At 38.2% G+C, this 18,800-nt stretch overlaps 1 protein-coding gene across 2 annotated transcripts in view; it reads right to left on the reverse strand.

Moving 5' to 3' along the window:
- Positions 1–14,184, reverse strand: part of AQP9 (aquaporin 9) — a 36,808-nt gene extending 22,624 nt beyond the window's left edge. For both annotated transcript variants that reach the window (XM_025038889.1, XM_006920323.3), the window contains exon 1: positions 13,878–14,184. In XM_025038889.1, coding sequence (XP_024894657.1) covers positions 13,878–13,985 — 108 coding nt within the window. In that variant the 5' untranslated portion in view covers positions 13,986–14,184. The remainder of the gene's footprint in view (positions 1–13,877) is intronic.
- Between the last annotated feature and the right edge of the window lie 4,616 nt (positions 14,185–18,800).

Below are 18,800 nucleotides of genomic sequence, written 5' to 3' on the forward strand. Positions count from 1 at the left end.
GATAAAGACTTACCCCTTTCCTGCTCAGCTACAGCTGAGAGGATCTGAGTGGCAGAAGCCCACTGAGACAGGGCATGTACTGTCTACTTCCTTCTTAACCCTACCATGTCCATTTTGCTCATATTGTTACAGAAAGTGGGAGCTGCTAGGGTACAGTACAAAGAGTTACATTTGTTGAGCAAAAGCCAAGTAGGACAAGGTGCAAAAGAGCTTTGCAGTGAGCTCTTGCATGTAGCAAGCACATTTACAGAAGCAGAACAAAAAAGCTGATTAGCTTTTAATGAAAATCCTGAAATTTCCTCTTCAATATAAGCTAAGCACTTTCCATACATTAACCGGTTAGTCCTCACAATGACCCTGAGTAATGTCTTCTTATTATCTCTGTTTTACAAATAAGGAAATGAAGCCTAAAAAGATTAAGAAGTCAAGAGAATTTCTAATGTTCACACAGGTAGTAAGTGAAAAGGCCCAGGTGTGCCTGTATATAATTTTGACCTCTGGATGAGGGAATGATCAAACATTTATAGCATGTATGCAGTGAGCCAGGCACTCTCATATACATTACTTCCATTATTCCTCCCAAAACTTAATTCTCATTTAAAAAGTGGAAGACTGGATGACTTGACAAAATTCATCTAGCTGATAAGTGGTAGAATCCAATTCTGGGGCCAGGTTCTGTGAATCCCAGCCCTGTGTTTCTCCTGTGGCAACTGCTGCTTCTCAGTGAGTCTACTTGCTCCCTTTATGAGGACAGAATGCATATATGATGCATGGCTTTCCAGTCAGTTTTCCAATTAAAAAATAAAACTTTCTTAGTTATAACAAAAATAGTCACAAAGAACCAAGACTGAACCCTGGATATTCTGTTTAAAAACAAAGTATTTGGTGGCATGTAGCCTGCGAGAATATCGGGATGAGATCAATCATCTCTCAAGGACCAGCTGTACTTGGAAAGAGATGACATTAGGGCAGGCTCATAAAAAGAGAGGAATCAGATTTGAGAAGCAGGTGAATGGGCAAACGGCCAATCTCAGTGCTCTCTGAGTAGAAAAGAATACCAAGGAGCAACTTGGAACTCCAGAAATGAAAGGTGATTAAACTTCATTATTTCTATTAGGTTGAAAAGAACAATGCTCTCCTTTTCTGATCTACAGTAGGCATTCACATCTCTCAACTCAACCCAAATAATGCTATTGGACAAGAACTTGATCATGATCCCAGAACCAGAATAAGGACCCAATTAAGTACTTACTTATTAAGGTGTGCATGTCCTTATTAGGATGACCATGGGTCTGAGTGTGCTGTGTGTGGATGGGGTGTTGACAGTTCTTTTTTATTTAGGGTAGCCCAACAATGTCAAGTACATCGCGGGTCACTCTCAATCTGGAAGACTCCTAAAGATGGAGGAGTTCCAGGGGTTGGTTTGTTTTAGGTTCATCCTAGGCCCTGCAATTCCCAAAGTATATTCCACAGATCATCAGTTCCATAAGATGCTCCTCAAAAAAAAGGAATCTGTGATCAAGTATGTGTGGGGGCAGCTATATATTCTATTCCCCTGTTAGATATTTACAGTGAACATTAAAGGCTCTGATAATTCCTGCAGTTGAGAAAAACTACTAAACTTGGTTAAGCATGTTTGGGAAGCAGAGCATATTTTCATTCACTTAATTCTTATCTGAATTTCATGAAACTAGTGTTCTTCAGAACACATTTTGAGCAACTCCTTGAAACGATTGAAGGAACAAACTCTGCTGAGTGAGCTTTTTTGTGGGGAATAGGGGAGTGAAGAAAATGTACATGCACATGTAAAATTTTTTCAATTACAAAGGGTATACAATAAAATATAAAAAATCCATCTATTACCCACCCCAGATTTCATATTTTATTCTCCACAGGTAACTAACATGAATACTTTCTGGTATATTCTGTCAAAAATGTGTGTTTGATAAAGAGATTTTTAAAAATGTGCGTGCATGTGTATGTGTACAAATGGGAGAATTTTATAAATACCATTTTCTGCCTGCTATTTCAATTTGATAGTTTAGAGTCTTTATATATAAGCATATAAAGATTGGCTTCATTATATTTAATAGCTATATATGAGTTCATTGCAACTTCTTTAACTACTCCCCTATAGACAGAGACATAGATTTTGAGAACATTTTCTCCTAAGAAAGTGTAAACTTTCAGACAGAGTCTAAGGCATGTGGGCTTATTCTAGTTCGAGAGGAATTAAGCCCTTGGGTCCTTTTGGTCTTGATTGGCCTTCCTGGGTCTGTGTATTAGCATGACCAGCCAATCTATCAAGATGGAGAAGCGGGGGAGGGGACACATTTTGCTGGCATATGACGTAGCAATCCTATCTCGTACATGAATAAAGTTCCCACTAGATGAAGGAAGTAACCTTCACTGCTGGGCTGCTTAGCATTTTGATCCGTTTTATTTATCTCACTTTTATGAGGCTTGTCTTCCTCACAGTCCTTCACTTTATGCCATATCTTCATCATAAGGCTGATGAGTAGAGAGAGTATCTAACTTCTGCTCTCATTCCTATGTTCTCCTTTCTTGTCAAATAATGAGAACATGTTGCAATGCACTGTGTCATTAAAGAAAAACAAACCAAAACCACTTCTGGAAAGTAGAAAACAAAAGTACTTCCCCTTTGAAAGTGAATTAAAATAGCAAGTTTTCTAGGTCGAAATTAAAACCCAGGGGTCAAAAGCAGAGTTCTGTTTGGCAGAATCAAGTTTGGTTTTAGGAGTCTGCAGCCCTTGGATAAAGTGACCCAGAACAGACGTTTTCCCCAGGTCCTTTGGAACTCTGAAGTTTTCCAGACTAGTCTGACTCTTCATGTTCACCACTAATAAGGGGAAGCCTACAGGAAAATCCTCCTGCAGCTGATACTGACTCAGGGTCTAAGGACTTGAGAAGCAGCCTATTTAGAGAAAGCATGGGGTTTCCTAGTCATTCTTGGTCACATGCCTCATGTCGGACAAAGGGAGCAGACAGCCACTCTTTTGGGAAAGTGCTCTTCAACAAAGTATCCACATTCAATTTTCTTTTTTCAGTTTTCCACTTAACGATAATCATTTCTGGTTGTGACAGTACCTGGATAACCTAGCAGAAGCAAACCTGTTCTGGAAGACCAATGCTCAGGCCATATGGAATTCCCACAGAGAAAAATAAACCTTCCTGAAGAGTTTACAGTACAAATTTACAAAACTCTAAAGGAAATGATCCATTGTGGATGAGAGTCAGTAGATAAAATAAGCAGGATAATTAGCTTCTCTAAAGCTTAAGATGATAGAACAATTATAAAATACCATAAATATATTAAGCTTTGTTGGGAGCCAAAACTAAGAACAAAGAATCTTGTGACTAGGCGAGGCCTTATCTGCATCCTGCATCTTGTTAGCCCCCTAGCAGTCAGCCCAGCCCAGAGTTACAGTTCCCTCCTTCACTCCCACTCCCTCTAACCCTTACCACTCCTCACCCCGCCAGCTAAGAACCAATGCGCCTGTGACAGATACTCTCCCGCCCAGCTAGCCCTGCCCCCCTTTGTTAGCCCTGTATAAATACTCTTGCTGCTGAATAAAATTTTGAGGCTTGATCAGAATACTGTCTTGCCTCCATTCTTTTCTCCCGCCCATGTTTTCTTCAAGGTACGGTCCTCCTCGGGTTCTACGCAACAACTAGGTCCTGCGGGTCGGGACAAAGCTTTAGTGAGTTAAAAAGATAAAAGAAATAAACACATAAGAAAAGAAAAACAATTAAGAAAAAGAACCAAACAGAACTTCTAGAAATGAAAACACATTAAAGAAACTACAATGACTATATTAAACAGATGTTAAATACAACTGAATAGGGAATTAGTGAATTGGAAGACAGATTTGAGACAACTACACAAAATTTATCATGGAGAGATTAAGAGAAAAAAATAGAGAGATTGGGGGAGCGCAAGGTGATAAAGCTGAGAATGTCCAGAACTGGTGAAAATTACTAATCTTCACAGTAAAGATGAACAATGAAGCCTGACCACTACAAATAAAATAAGTTAACACCTCGTTGTATTATAGTGAAATTTAAGAATAAAAAAAAAACAAAGAGAAACTCTTAATCGAAACCAGAGAAATGCAGATAATTAAAGACAAAATTAGGCCAACAACAGATTTGTCACCAGCAACAAGAGAGACATTGAAATGACACTTGCAAAATGCCAAGCAGAACCAATCATCAACCTAAAATTTATCATTGCACCTTGAGAGTGAAATAAAGACATATACTGGCAGATAAAAGATTGAGAAAGTTTATCCCTTACATGCCTTTCCTGAAAAATTTCCTAAAGTTTTTTTTAACTGCGCAAAGGAGATTGCATCTAAAAGAAAGTAATGGATGAATGCAGTAATGATTAGCAAATAACCTAGTATATCATAGTAAATTCATGTAAGTATTCACAATTAAGAACACCAATAACAGTAATAAGAGTAGAATTTAAATATTAGAGAATAATGACATGTAAGATGAATTGGTCAATTATAATTAGAATTTTTAAAAAAGTTTTAATGTTTATTTTATACTTTGTTAGCTCAAGAAATATCTTTTTTTAAAAAAATGTAAAGATAAATATTTCAAGAATAGAAAAAGCAAGTAAGGGGGAAAAGGGAGAAATAAAGAAAACTGATCAACTCAAGGAAAGATATAAGAAAACAGAAACGAATGAGTGGAAAACAAAAAACATGCTAAAAATTAAAAAGAAGTCATCATCACAGGTTTTAAAAGCCATAAGCAAATATGAAAAATCATTTTAAAATCATTGCTTTCATTGCATTACTTCTGAAAGTAATAACAATTTTGAAAAACTACATTTGAAAACAAAAGTGAAATAGTTTCCTAGCAAAAAATATAAATTGCCAAAATGGAATTAAAAGTAGATCTAAATTAGACATAACTTTTAGACAAACCTCTCATACATGTGCTTGTCTTTTGCTTTCTCTTTCTCTTTTTCAGTGCATATGCAAAATAATCTTCAAGGAACAGATAATCCTCATTTTATACAGTGTTCCAGAAAATATAAAAAGAGGGAAAGAACTCCAGTTCATTTTATGAGGCTAATGAAACCTTAGTAATAAAACTAAACTAGGACAGCATAATAAAAAAAAAAATCATGGTCCAAATACTTAATAAAACATTGCAAACTAAATGCTATGTGATTAGTTGGGGATAAATCTCAGGAATCTATGGATGATTTAATGCTAAAAATATTTATCAATCTAATTTTTTCATCAAGAGATAAAAGAGGAACCCATATGCTTATCTGAATAGATATAGAAAAGGTGTTTTTTTAAAAAAATTCAATAATCATTTCTAATGAAAGTTGTAGTAAATGAAGAATAGACAGAAATTTCTTTACTCAAATCAAAAGTGTCTAGTTAAAAGCTACAGGAACTATCACACTTAATGGTAAAATGTGAGAAGCAGATTCTTTAAGTTGGGAATAAACCGTGAACGCCACAATTATAGTATGAGAGGTTTTAACCACAATAACAAGACAATAAGAATAAATTAAATGTTTAAAGGCTAGAAAGAAAGAAAAAGTTCTCATCTTCTCAGAAAAAAATCTTGTCAGCACAGTCCAATAGAACATTTCCAATGAGAGAAAAGTTCTATATCTGTGTTGTCCAATATGGTAGCCAGTAGTCATACATGATGGCTCTTGGGACTAGTAAGACAGTAAAACTAAATTTTTTATTTTACTTATGTTTAATTTTAATTTAAGTAGCCACAAATGACTAGTAGCTATCGTATTTGATAGCTTTGATCTATACAGAATATCCAAGATAATCTATACACCTCCTTGAACTAATGAATTACTAAATTTTCTGAATACAAGATTAACATACAAAAATCAATATTGTTCCTAAATCCTAGTAACAACCATTTAAAAAATGTAATTTAAAAAATGTACCATTCACAATAGTAATAATAACCATAAGGAAATTAGAAATATATCATACAAAAGATATATATGACCAATACCAAGTAAATTATAAAACTTCAGAATAAAAATGTAAAAAGCAGACTTATGAATGAAGAGCTATTTCATGTTCATGGGTGAGAAGATTCAATGTTTTAAAGATATCGGTTCTATACAATATATATAAGTTCAGTGCAATTCCAGTCAAAATCTCTAGAGTATATATGGAACTTGATAAACTAATCCTAAAATTCATGTGGAAGAATAAAAGGCTTAAAGTAGCCAAGAAAATAATGAAAAAAATAATAAGAAAAATATTGGATAAACAAAAATTTAGAAAGTGATTATCAAAAATACGTGGCATTGGTGCAGGTTTAGACAGAGAGATCAATGGAACTAGTAAAGTCTTAATAGGCAACCACATTTATAAGTGAACTGGTAAATGATAGAGAGGCCATTACATCAGTAGAGATAGGACAGGCTTCTCAAAAATGGTACTAGAACAACTGGCTGTCCTTCCAGATAAAGAGACACCTTCTCTACATCATACATCAAAATACATTCTAATGATTTAAAGACCTAAAAACAAAAATCAAATACTGAACCATAATAAGAAAATCTAAAACATCTTTAATATGTAGATTTTAAATAGAGACTGATATCCTATAACCAATAAGAAAAAGATTCTTTTTAACGAGCAGAAGATATAAACAGGCAATTTACAAAAAAGGAAACCTAAAGTTTCAGTAAATGTAAAAAGATGACCAACTGCACTAAGGATTCATTAAAATTACCAGCAAAATTCTATTTCCCATATGTCGAAAGGACAAAAACATAAAAATTGGGCAATATCAAGGGTCAGTGAGTATATGGAAAAATGGGAACTCACATGTTGCTGCTAGTAGTATAAACTTGAAACCACTTTGGAGAGCTATTTTACAATGCACATCCATTTGAAGCACTAGGGCCACCAAACCCACTTCTAAGTGTATATTCAAGAGAAACTCCGGAACACGTATACAAGCAGAAGTGTATGAAGATGTTCATTGTAGCAGTGTTGGTAATTGTGACAAATTGCAAACTACATAAAAGTTCATGAGGGGACTAAATTACACAATGGCTAAAATGAATTACCTTACATCTACATGCCCCCAAATAAATAAATCGCAAACAGTGTCTTTTGAGGAAAATCTCAAATTGTATAAGGTCTACAAACTATGAAGCCATGTATGTAAATGTTTCAAATCTATAAGAGAGTAACATATTTTTACAGGTGACAGTGGTAAAAGTTCTAAAGCATACAGGGGAATGCTAAAACCGCAGTGAAGAGAAATCAGGTTTGATATTAATTCCAGCTCCACCACACACTTGCCTGAGGCCAAGTTGCTTAACCTACTGAGCATTGATTTCCTCATCTGTAAAATAAGAACATTTCCCTTATCTCATGAGATTTTTCAAGGAATAATAAGCGTCTGGGCATAGGGTATGTTTAGTGAATGTTAACCCCTTCACTGTCTTTTACCCTCATCACTGTATTTGAAGGGAGACACGTGGGCATGTCTTTAACCTCCTGCTTCAGGCCCCTTTACACCTGCTGAAGGTACAGGGCAAGAACCCTCCATGTTTAGCTCTTCCACACATTCAGATTTAAAAACTTGCACTTTCTAAAAATGACAGAACACCAAGTACAGAAGTGCAAATCCGTGAATGGCTGAGTACTGGATATAAATCATAAGAAAATAACAAGAAACCGGTGGGATTGACACTGAACAGTCTCTCTGATGTCCTGATGTGCTAGAGCATTCTGTGAGCATGTGGATCTCTTTTCCCTCATCTGAGAGACACAGGGGCAGGACAACAGAGACCACTTCATTCCAAACCAGTGCATGAGAGCCTGAGGACGAGCGATCCTTCTATGCCTCTGGCCGTCCAGGCCAGAATCAGCCAGGGCACTGCTGACAGCAGAGGCTTCTGGCCTACTATGTGCTGGCAAACTGACAGCTCCAGTTCTGTGGAACCCTCCTCCTGAACACCCCAGGCTAGGAGTGGGGCATGCCTTTGCAAAGCAATAAGCTAGAACCAAACATAAGAAACAGAACAGGGGACTGCTGAGGCAGAAAACAAGAGGAGTCATGGGGTCCTTTGTTCTTAGCCACGGGGGGTCTCAAGGAGAATACAGAAAATAGAAGTCCTAGTGGAAAACATAGTGTAATGAATGGTCAGTGTGTTCATTAGAGCCATAAAGATATGGCTGAACCACTTCAGAACTCTGGTGTTACAAGAGGCGTGAATGTGTTTGGAGGTGAGAAAGAGGTCCAAAAACTAGGCTAATAAATTTCCTATAAAATTTCCCTGCCATGATCCTGTCTGTTCTAACAACTATCTTTTGACATCCTTACTTTCTAATGTATTCTAGGCTATAAAACTAGTAAAGTTCTCTGGGGCTTTCACAAAAAAAGTTAATTCTCAATTCTCATCAAATAATGGTGTGTTAGGAATGACTGGAGTCCAGATATCAATCCCTGCTTTCATTCATGGGCTGGGAGACCTTGAGTGACCCTCTTAATTATGTTACACCTGTTTTCCCACCTGGAAAAATGGACTTGATCACCTTTTTCCTTTCTCTCTGCCAGGAAAGATATAAAAATAAACAGGAATATATGTGAGAAAACACCCCATGTCTCTTGGAGGAAGGCACAGTGGAATCTCAACGGCAAGTGAATACATAAGGCAGGGCAACTGAGCTCTTCCATTATTCAGAGGACATGTGATTGCATCGGCCTGTGTCTCACCTTTCCCATCAACACAAGGGCCAATGACATCTCTTTCACCCTTCTGTCAGAGCTGTCCTCTCAGTACCTAAGAGTTCTAAATAATGTAGTAGACCAAAATTGTCCTGAATTATGCCAAAGCAGACTTATTTTAAGAACTGGCTTATTTTAAGAACTTTCTCATTTCACTCTAAACGCTGACCATATATTCTTTTGTTTTAAAAGCTCTCAAATATGGAAACCTACTACAAGATCTGAGTACACTTTGTAATAATAATTTTAAAGCCCTAGAATTTCCATAGCCAGCATATCTGAGAACCCTCCTAGAATGAAATGACAAACTCAGTGACTGGCAGGGAGAGACATTTGGACATGAAGTCATGGAGGAAGGCAGGAGCGGACATAGGAAACGCTGTGAGGTCTAAGTTTCTCATGCACCATCCATCCCATTTCTTCCCTCCCTCCTGCACTGCCCACTCCCTTATGCCATCCATATCCTATGTCCCAGGCCTCTACCCTTGCTGTTTCCTTTCAGGGTACAGATCAAAGGTATTACTTTTAAAAGAAGTATTTGCATTTTTTTGATTCTTAGAAATGCCAAAAAGTAGATTTCTAATGTGCAAACTTCACAGGGTGAGTAAAGAATGCAGGGTCTTCCCCAGTACACAAACAGGTGCCACTCACTCAGAAGTCTAGCCTTGGAGGAATGTCCTTCCACTGTAGGAGGAAACATGACTACTTGTTGGGCTGTTCACCTGAGCATCTCCAGTAGGATGAGCTCTATATCAAAGAATACTGAAATGTCTGAAGAGAGAGGAGGATACACAGAATAGTGAGAAGTGAACATATGAGAAATGACTAGAGATCCTGGAAAGTCCAGCCCCAAAAAGAGATTTAAAGTCAACTCCCATTTATGGGCTCCCATTTATGTATGTGCAGAGTTCTGTGGCAGATGCTAGGGAAAGGGGCCTGTAAGATGGCCAGGAGGAGACAAAGCAGCTGTTTTCAAACACTACAAGGGCTCTAAATAGAAGAGGGGAAGGAGCAAGAAAGGCAAAATGGAGGTGGCATTGAATGAGTGTTTCCTATGTCAGGAACTTAACATGTAATGTGGATTTAATGTGCAGCTTGAAATTGCGAGGCCGTGAGCCCACATGCATGGGCCTGAACAGTCCCTACTCTCTACCTTCACCTCACACCTGTCCACCGGTATTGAGTAGTCTTTTCAGCTTCAGAGAAAGTGAAGACATTGGCTTCAGGGTATAACTAACAATCTGTTCTCAGTTGCTTTCAGGTTTAAACTCACATGCCCAGGAGCAAATGAGAGCTAACTCATGGCTCTAATCTATGGAACTGTTAAGGCAGAGGGAGTCTGATTCGCTTTATATCAAGGACATTGCTGAAACAATTTCAGCAATGTGTGGTTTGGGCCAGTTACTTCATCTCTTTGAGCCCTTATTTCTCCAACTGTTTATGAGTGAAAATAAAGCCTTACTAATGCAGCTATTGTAAGGATTAAACAAATGTATATGTGTACCAAGCTTATATATGGTAGGTACTACGTGGTCTCTACTTTTGCAACTCGAGGCTTCAAACCTTTTCTCTGACACTAGCAAAAAGACCTAACTAGCCCAATGTCTAAAAGGCCAAATTAAACCTAGTTCTTCAGCTTATGATGTAATTATTGTTGTTTTAATTGTAGTTTACAAAGAATTTTTCATGGACCTTCTCTTCCTTTAATGCTACCAATAGGCCTTATCAGTCATTTACATCATGATGTGAATGAGTTTGAGAAGCTTCCCCTAAGAGCAGTTTTTGTCCCAGATTCCTAGGGTCTGAGGCAAAAACCAGCTTCACAGACATGAAGAACTGGAGAGTCTTGTATATCCTGACACCTTTTTACGGCTCCCTTTTCTCCATGCATAGCTTTTTCCTAGAGAAAGCAAGGCAAAATGCACCTTTTCTAATAAAGCAGAGATAATTACTTTGGAAATCTTCGAGGAAAACCATGTAGATGTATGGGTTAAAAAATTATTGTATTTGTGCAGAAACTTCCTGTTTACACATCCTTATAAGCCTCCACAAAACTGAAGCTTATAATCACAATTATAGATTTCATCAGGGTTTGCTTTAGAAAATAAATATACAGTATAGATAGAAATCAAACCTTTCATGAAATGATTGGCTTTAACCAGAAGCTATAAAGTTTAATTTTTTAACGTACAATATTAAGATATTATTTCTTTAGTTCTCACTTTGAATATCAGGGGAAGACATACTACTAGTTGAATGAGTAGTGTTAAACAAAAAACCACAAGCCCAAAATAGCATCACTTGTGCTGAAAGCCCATGATACTAAAACTGGATTTAGTACCTGACCTAACTGCAGTTTCAACCTCTCCCCAAAACATAACCTTAAATCAACCAGTCTAGGATTTTCAGGCCAAACACCAGTAATCCGTCCCTTGAGCCCTCTCCATTACTGGCCCCTGCTCCCCATCAACAGAAAGAAGAGGCAATCTGCAAGGTAAAAAACCCTTCCTTTTCTTCTCCCCTCCCCCCAGAGAAAAGTATCCTAGCCCCCAAATAATCCTTTTTCTACAAAATCTTCCTAATAAGACTCCTAGTCTTCCTCTAAAGGAAGGTGACCTTGCCTGAAACAATCCACTTTTAACTTCTTAATTCCACCCTCTTTGTGGCTATAAATCCTTTCATTTTGTACAACTCCTCCGAGCACCTTTATGGTTGCTAAACAGGATGCTGCCCAACTGATGAACTGTTTAATAAAGCCAATTAGACCTTCACATTTACTTGTTTTTTTGTTTGTTTGTTTTGTTTTGTTTTTTAACAGAATTGTGAATGACTAAAAGCAATTTTCACTTACTCAACCCAGACAGGATGGTATTATAAAATTGGTTCTCATTAAGAAAGTAGATTTTAACTTTTTTGGTTGCAAAATGGATGTTTAGTTCACTTTCTTTCGTGTTTTCTGCAGAACACCCAAAGTTGTAACAATTTGCTCCACTTCTCTGGAACACGGGTTACTATGACAGTGCAAATCTTCACTTCTTTAAAATGACTTTTTCTCTTCTCTTTCTCCTTGATTCAAACTGCCCTCGGGCTCACTTGCTTCTTTTCTTTCCTTATCTTTCTGCATAAGGCACGACCACTCCCTTAATCATTAAGCCCTTAGGTCAGCATCGAATAGCCTTAGGACCACAGAAACAGAGTTTCGATCAAACTAAAGTTAACATTTTGTAGCTCCACACCCATCAGGGCAGAATGACCCTACTGGCATCCCCTTGAAATCAGACAGAACTACAGCACGATTGACATCAGGACCTGATGCAATGAACAACCGCCTCCTACCCTAGCCCTGACCGATCAGTAGGGCCTGCAACCCCAACTCACTTAGCTACCATGACTAATGAGTTTTTCCTACATCCACTAGAGACAATCAGGGAGCCAGGTCTTTGTGTCTCTGGGCTTGGCGCCATTTCCTTAAATAAACCTCTGCTTTCTTAGCTGCAAACCTCTATCCCTGTCTCTTTTGGCTTTGATGCATGCAGGCAAAAACGAACCCTTGGAGTTTGGTAACATTATTGTGGAGCTAAAGTCAGTTGGTGCTGACAACTATTCTCATCTTTGGGACCAAACCATCAACTTTCTGTCTCCCTGAGGGCTATTTTTCAGTAAGTAGTGATTGGAATTGAAAGAATCATAGGCTTTTATTGTTCCTTTTCCTTCGAACTCTCCCCTGCCTAAGTCATCTAGGTGAGGACAGCCAAGGAGCAAAAAATTGTCCATAATGCCTTGAAAATACTTGAGTAAATGAGATTTAAAAAAAGGCTCTCAGAGACCAGAAAACTTAGGACTCTCATTTTCACTAGTTCAGTTTTTTGAGCTCATGTTCTTTCTCAATTTTTACTTATTCTCCTAAATTTTTATGTATTTACCCAAGTGAAGAACTTTTTTAAAGACTGAGGTATAACTGACAGAACATTATATTAGTTTCGGTGTATGACATAATTCAATATTTTTATATATTGTGAAATGACCCATCACTATACATAGATATAATTTTTTTCTTGTAATGAGAACTTTTAAGATTTACTTTCTTAGCAACTTTCATATATGTAACACCATATTATTATTAATTATAGTTGCCATGCTGTACGTTACCAAAGAACTTTTAATGTACAAAGTTTATGGACGATACTCTATAATCTTAAGAAAAATGAAATTATTTATACCTAGATTTGGAAATCCTTGAACATTTTTTTTTAAAGCAAGTTAAAATCAACAGTTGCTATATATGAAAATAATATAAGATTTAATATTCTATTAACAAATGGTTTGGCTCCAGCTGAAAATTCAGGATCCAGAGAATGCAAGAATATACGACAGGACAGAAATCTAGAGCCCATGCCACTAAACTTTCCAGCTTTTTATTAATGGCTGTGTAAGTCTCTGGACAAAATCCTTGTGAGGTTCTAAGAATCAGTCTTTCCATTATATATAGAAGGTTATTGTAAATGCCTATTCAAAGATCTTTAGAGAATAGTTTGAATTAGAGGGCAAAAAAAATATACAAAGCCAAAACTGGATTACTGCACAATATAATATTTCTAGCTAGTGCAATGTTTAATTTATTAAAAGTCAAGTGATCTGTCAACACAGTCTTTGCCAAGCACTTGTAATAATGAGCTTTTTCTTACCATCCATATTTATTGACTGTCAATACTTATTGCAAGTGACTGAACCACCTCAATGTTTATATGAAACAAACAGGTTATATATAAATTAATTTATCAATGAGAAAAATTTCTAATAGCTGACATTAATCGTAAAGCCATATTTACAGTCTGAGTAAATCTCTAAAATAAAGAAGGACCTTCGCTGCCCCTCTCCCACCCGCATCAACCCGTATGGATAAAAGAAATGAGTAAATGGAAACCTAATAGTGTGCCACTAAGTAGCCAAACAGCCTGGAAGTAATTTGCTGTTTCCTGGAAGACACGCATCTAATGATGAACTTAAAAAAAAGAAACCAAAACAAAACTCTCCATCACCAGCTAGGTTGATAGGGAGGTGTTACTGGGTTGGAACTCAGAAAATCAGGAAACACTTACAATCATTATAAACGTGCCCAAGAATTCGGAGAGTGTTTCTTTAGCCAAGCTGCTCTTCAAAACCAGTCTCTGCTTGAGGCTTTTCTTTTGTCTCTTCTCAGGCTGCATTGTGCTGCTTCTCCAAAGACCACTCTTTACACCAATACACACTTCTTCTGATCCCTACTTCATTCACACATGAAAAAGGAAGTTTTGAGAACCGCTCAGATTCCAGATCTCCGATGAGGTTATCTGCCTCCAAAAACACCGTCCCAATTACAGCCTGTGACTTACTCCTCTTCTGATGAAATTGTCACTCCCTGCTCTAGCTACTTATTTGAATAAGTTAGAACCTGAAATCTCAAAATGACCCTTTTATCCTTTTTTGTACCTGATGGATTAATCATTACCTTTATTCTCAAGGCATTTTCTGTTTTTTTTTTTTTTTCCCCTTCAAGAGATGAGAAAAGAGATGTTGTGCTGGTTGTGTTGCCAAACCACAGCGACGGGCTCCAGTCCAGAGATTTCTACGTTACACAATTGTAGGCTCCTGATTTTTTTTTCTTTCTATTCAGAAGTGGGTTGTTGGGGTGTAGTTTGGAATTATCAAATCAGATATGTATATATATATACATACACACACACACACACACACACATCCAGTGTAAACATTCTTTTCTGAAGGAGATTTTCACGCAAATTGAAGAACATGAAGAAAATATAGATGTGTTTTTCTGCAGGATTAATGACTCGTTTTCTCTCGATATCATTTCGATGATTTAATGACACCTCCCTGAGAGTGGTAAGAACTGCTGCGTCCATTCTAGAGATGGAGAAGTAAACATACAGAGAGGGTATTGACAGTTTCACATTGCAAGTCAGTAGGACAGGATGGGATCTCTTCCTCAATTACTGAAACTGAACTTTATCTACTGAGGATAGTTTGGGATCTAAGAATCAGAAAAATGAAGAAGGCAACCTGTTGAGTTTATTCTGAAGAAACATTCCAGTCTGAAAATCAAGTTACTCCCCTTCATTTACCATAAAATATTTAGGCCTAATACATGGGAAATAAACAATAGCAGTTTGAAAGTTTATATTGCTTGGAGATCACTGAGCCACAAAGAGATCAATCCGAGCATATACCACCTCAATTAAACAAGAAAGGGGGTAAATACACCAAAACAGCGCTCCTAGGTTTTCAATTTCATAAATTCACATCTTTTCAGGCAACAGTGTTTAGGACTAGCTTCTTGTCATGTCAAATATTCAAGCCTTGTTTTTCAAAACTAGTTTGTCGAAGAAATAGAATCCAGCAGTTGTTTCTGAATACAAAGGCAGTCTAATGGAATTAGCTCCCATGCTTCCTCCTAAACCTCCCACCGAGAAACTGGCTCTGTTTTAGGCCCTCCCCTGCCTTTGCAGGAGGCCAACAGTCATTTGCATCTGGGGAGGCAGACATGAAGGAAAAGAAGAGAGAGGCTTGGAGAAACAGCTGTTGAGAATTCAAGGGCAGAAGGAGATGCTCAATCTGTAGGTAAAATATAGAATTTAGGCCTAGAACATTATATCTTGCCTGAGGACACACCATTGCAGAACTGGAACAAGAATAAAGCATTTTGGCTTTAACTGCTGTTTAATTTATCATGAGTATCATTGCCTAGAAGAGTTAATTATGGCCACGCTATTCCCAAGTCCCAGTGGATGGACTAGAGAAACAAAACCTTATAGCTGTGACTACAGCTAACACAAGACAAGGGTGTTTTTTGGTCTCTTCACTCACTCATCTAACAAATATTTATGGAGTACTCATTATATGCCACGCCCTGCACTTAGCAAAAGCACACAGGGTTCTTACCCTGCATTGAGCTGAGTCCAGTGAGGGAGACAGACACAGCGAAATAATCACACACACATAGAAAATCACAACTGAGATGTATAGTATAAAGATAGGGGATATATTTCTATGAGTGACTATAACAGGGAAATTTCACCTTGTCAGAGAGATCTCTGATGGCGCCTCCAAAGAAATCACGTCTCAGCTGACATCAGAAGGAATTACAGGGGTAAATGACAGAAAGTGGGGAAAGAAGAGCATGTAGAAAGCCTTGGGCGTTGGGTGCAAGAAAGATATAATGCCTATCTAAGAATGAAACAAACCCACGGCTGGCTGTCTTCCAGAGCCAGTGAAGGAGTGGTACAAAATGAGCCTGCAGCTGTGGGCAGGGCTCAGACCGTATCGAGCCTCATAAATCACATTTAGGGCTAAAATCAATAATAAGTCGGTGAGGTAGTTTAAGCAGGAACATGACACCATCAGATTTGAGTTTTGAAAAGATCATTGTATCTGTGAGGTGGAGAGAGGATTGGAGGGGGCCTTGAGTGGGCATAGGTAGACCCGTTGCGGGGTATTACAGAATTTTAGGACTAGCTGGTGGCTTTGGCTATGGAGAGAAATAGTAAGGATTCAAGAGTCCTTTATATTTTAAAATAGGAAGGGCTTGGTAGACTGGATATGGAAGATGAGGAAAAGAGACTCATCAAGTCTATTGCCAGGTTTCTGCCTTGCTGGGAGAAGGAGGTGCTAAACTGGGAGCAAATCCCGAAAGCGGACCAGAACTGCAGTGGAACATCATGAATTCTGCTTGTGCAGGGTGAGCCTAAGAGTCTCTCTAGTGTTTCTGAGAGAAGATATCATGGACAAAAAAAGTAACTTCACAGGGTGATCTGATCATAAATTCCTAATTAGGAAGGTCCAGGTGGGTAGTCCCACCCCGGGCATATAACTTTGTAGTAAAAGGTTTGTCTTTCCCTTAAGCAAGCCCTGTTCATTGTTTCCCTGTATCCAGGTTAACCCACCTCTGAAATAAACTGTAACTACCCTCAAGAGAGCACTTGTTAACTATCCTTTAATCCAGTCCCCTACCCCCCACCTCTCTACTCCCCCTCCCCCCCACCGCCCCACTCTGGCTTTCTCCCACTTCTGTGTAATTTTCTTTACTTCCTCTTTAATTTCAAATGCATAAAAGAAGCTGTAAAATTGTTATTCTCTAGAGCATTTGAGATCTTGGTTCCCTGCATGTGATCGTCAATTTGGCTCAAAAAAACTCATAAAAATTCTCTACAGGTTTTGATGTTTCTAACATGGACAATGTCAAGAAGGAAATGATATGGGTTTGGATTCACGGGGAAGGCCTGTGTGCTCATAGAGGTGGTAACTGAAGCCACGAATAAAGATAAGGTTACCTAGGAATGAGTTTGAAGAGAGCAGAGGCTGACCTTGCAGTACTGAATGTTTCATGCTCAGGTAGAGGAGAATGGAACCTTATTTTTTCTACCTTCAGACAACAGTCACACTTTTCACCTCTTATCACCAAGAACAACCCACCACCAAACATAACTCGCTCATACTCCCCAGAGAGTTACTAAATAAAATATTCAAGAGCATCCAGAGAAGATAAACAGTGAATAACATCTCTCCTCCACCTGGGAAGGGACCTCTGCAAAGCACTCTCATGCCAAAGTTCCTGTCACAAATATGGGACTGTTTAATTTCTTCCATTCATTCGTCCAGCAGTGGGAATTCAAATCTTAGGAAAAAAAATCTCTACTGTTAAGGAATTATAATCTAAGTGACAATGATCTTCAAAGAAATACAGCATGTAGTAAAATAGAAGTATATGCAAACTACTGAACCAAAATTCCAGTTATCACCACATGGACATCTAAGAGGTCACTGTCCATTGCCAAAATATTGATTTATCCTGCTATCAAAGGTTCTAAAATTGTGCTCTCCTAGGTGCAGTGCCATGCTGGATCTCTAGGGCTAGCCTACCCAGCTCCTTTAGTTCCCACTGACTCTGTCCCTCCCTGATCCTAATATTCTCTTTTTCTCTATCTTGTTTTATCTTGAGTGCACCACCTTTGCCTTCAGTCATGGGACCTAACAAGCCTGGTGCTCGTAAGGGTAACAATCTCACACCCTGACCTCACTTCCTGGACTTCTACTTGAGCCAACTTTATCTCCACCCTTTGATGGCCACTGTTGGGACTGTGTCACCATCTCCTCTTTCAAAATCTTTTACACCAAGATTCATCTCACTGACCAAAACTTCTAGCTATTACATTTCACTCACTCTCTGACTTTCACAATGCTGCTTTACATCCTCCTCATAAATCCCAGTCCAACTCCTCCCTCTCCACCCAGTTCTTACCTCGTGAGTACCCAGGTTAATGACGCACTTATCAGCACCTCCAGTTCCATTGACCCAGCGACTTAACTTCTACACCCACATTGCCAAAGCCCGACTCCAGGTATACCTAGCTGTATATTTTTCTCAAATACTCTTTTCCCAGGTTGTTAATAATGCTGGAGAAAATCATATAAATATATTGATGGACCCTATTTTAAATAATTGTAATCTAGCATCATCAAGTGGCCCAATATCATTAGTCAACCTTTTATTTCAAAAGTTCAAAGGCTCCAGATTTTAGTGTGCACTAGGATCACCTATCTTCAGAGACTAAGATTTGGTAGATCTGGGATGGAGCCTAGGAATCTCACAGGCATAACTAATAATTCAAACACCATTCCCTATTTCATTCTGTGTAGCATCAATATACCTCTTCTACGCCCCTTCGGCTCCTAGTCCCAACCTTCCCACTCAGCTGATGATCTTTTCTCCCAATCCATTGGGAAAACAAATGGGTTCATTGGCTCTAATATCTTTTGTGTCCCTCCTCCTCAAAAAGATGCACTAACTTCGTTTATGGTATCCTTTTGTACTTTCCTTTTTCCTACTAAAGCTAGCTCTGATATTGGCGTACTGCTCCAGCTCCTCTGAGACCTCGGCTGATTAACGTTCCCTCAACTTCCCAATCTCTTCCCACACTGCTTTCTTTCCCAGGGCCTAAAACAAGCTTGGGTCTTATCTCTTCTGGAAA

The sequence above is a fragment of the Pteropus alecto genome, unplaced genomic scaffold, assembly GCF_000325575.1.
Source record: "Pteropus alecto unplaced genomic scaffold, ASM32557v1 scaffold86, whole genome shotgun sequence".
Lineage (NCBI taxonomy): Eukaryota > Metazoa > Chordata > Mammalia > Chiroptera > Pteropodidae > Pteropus > Pteropus alecto.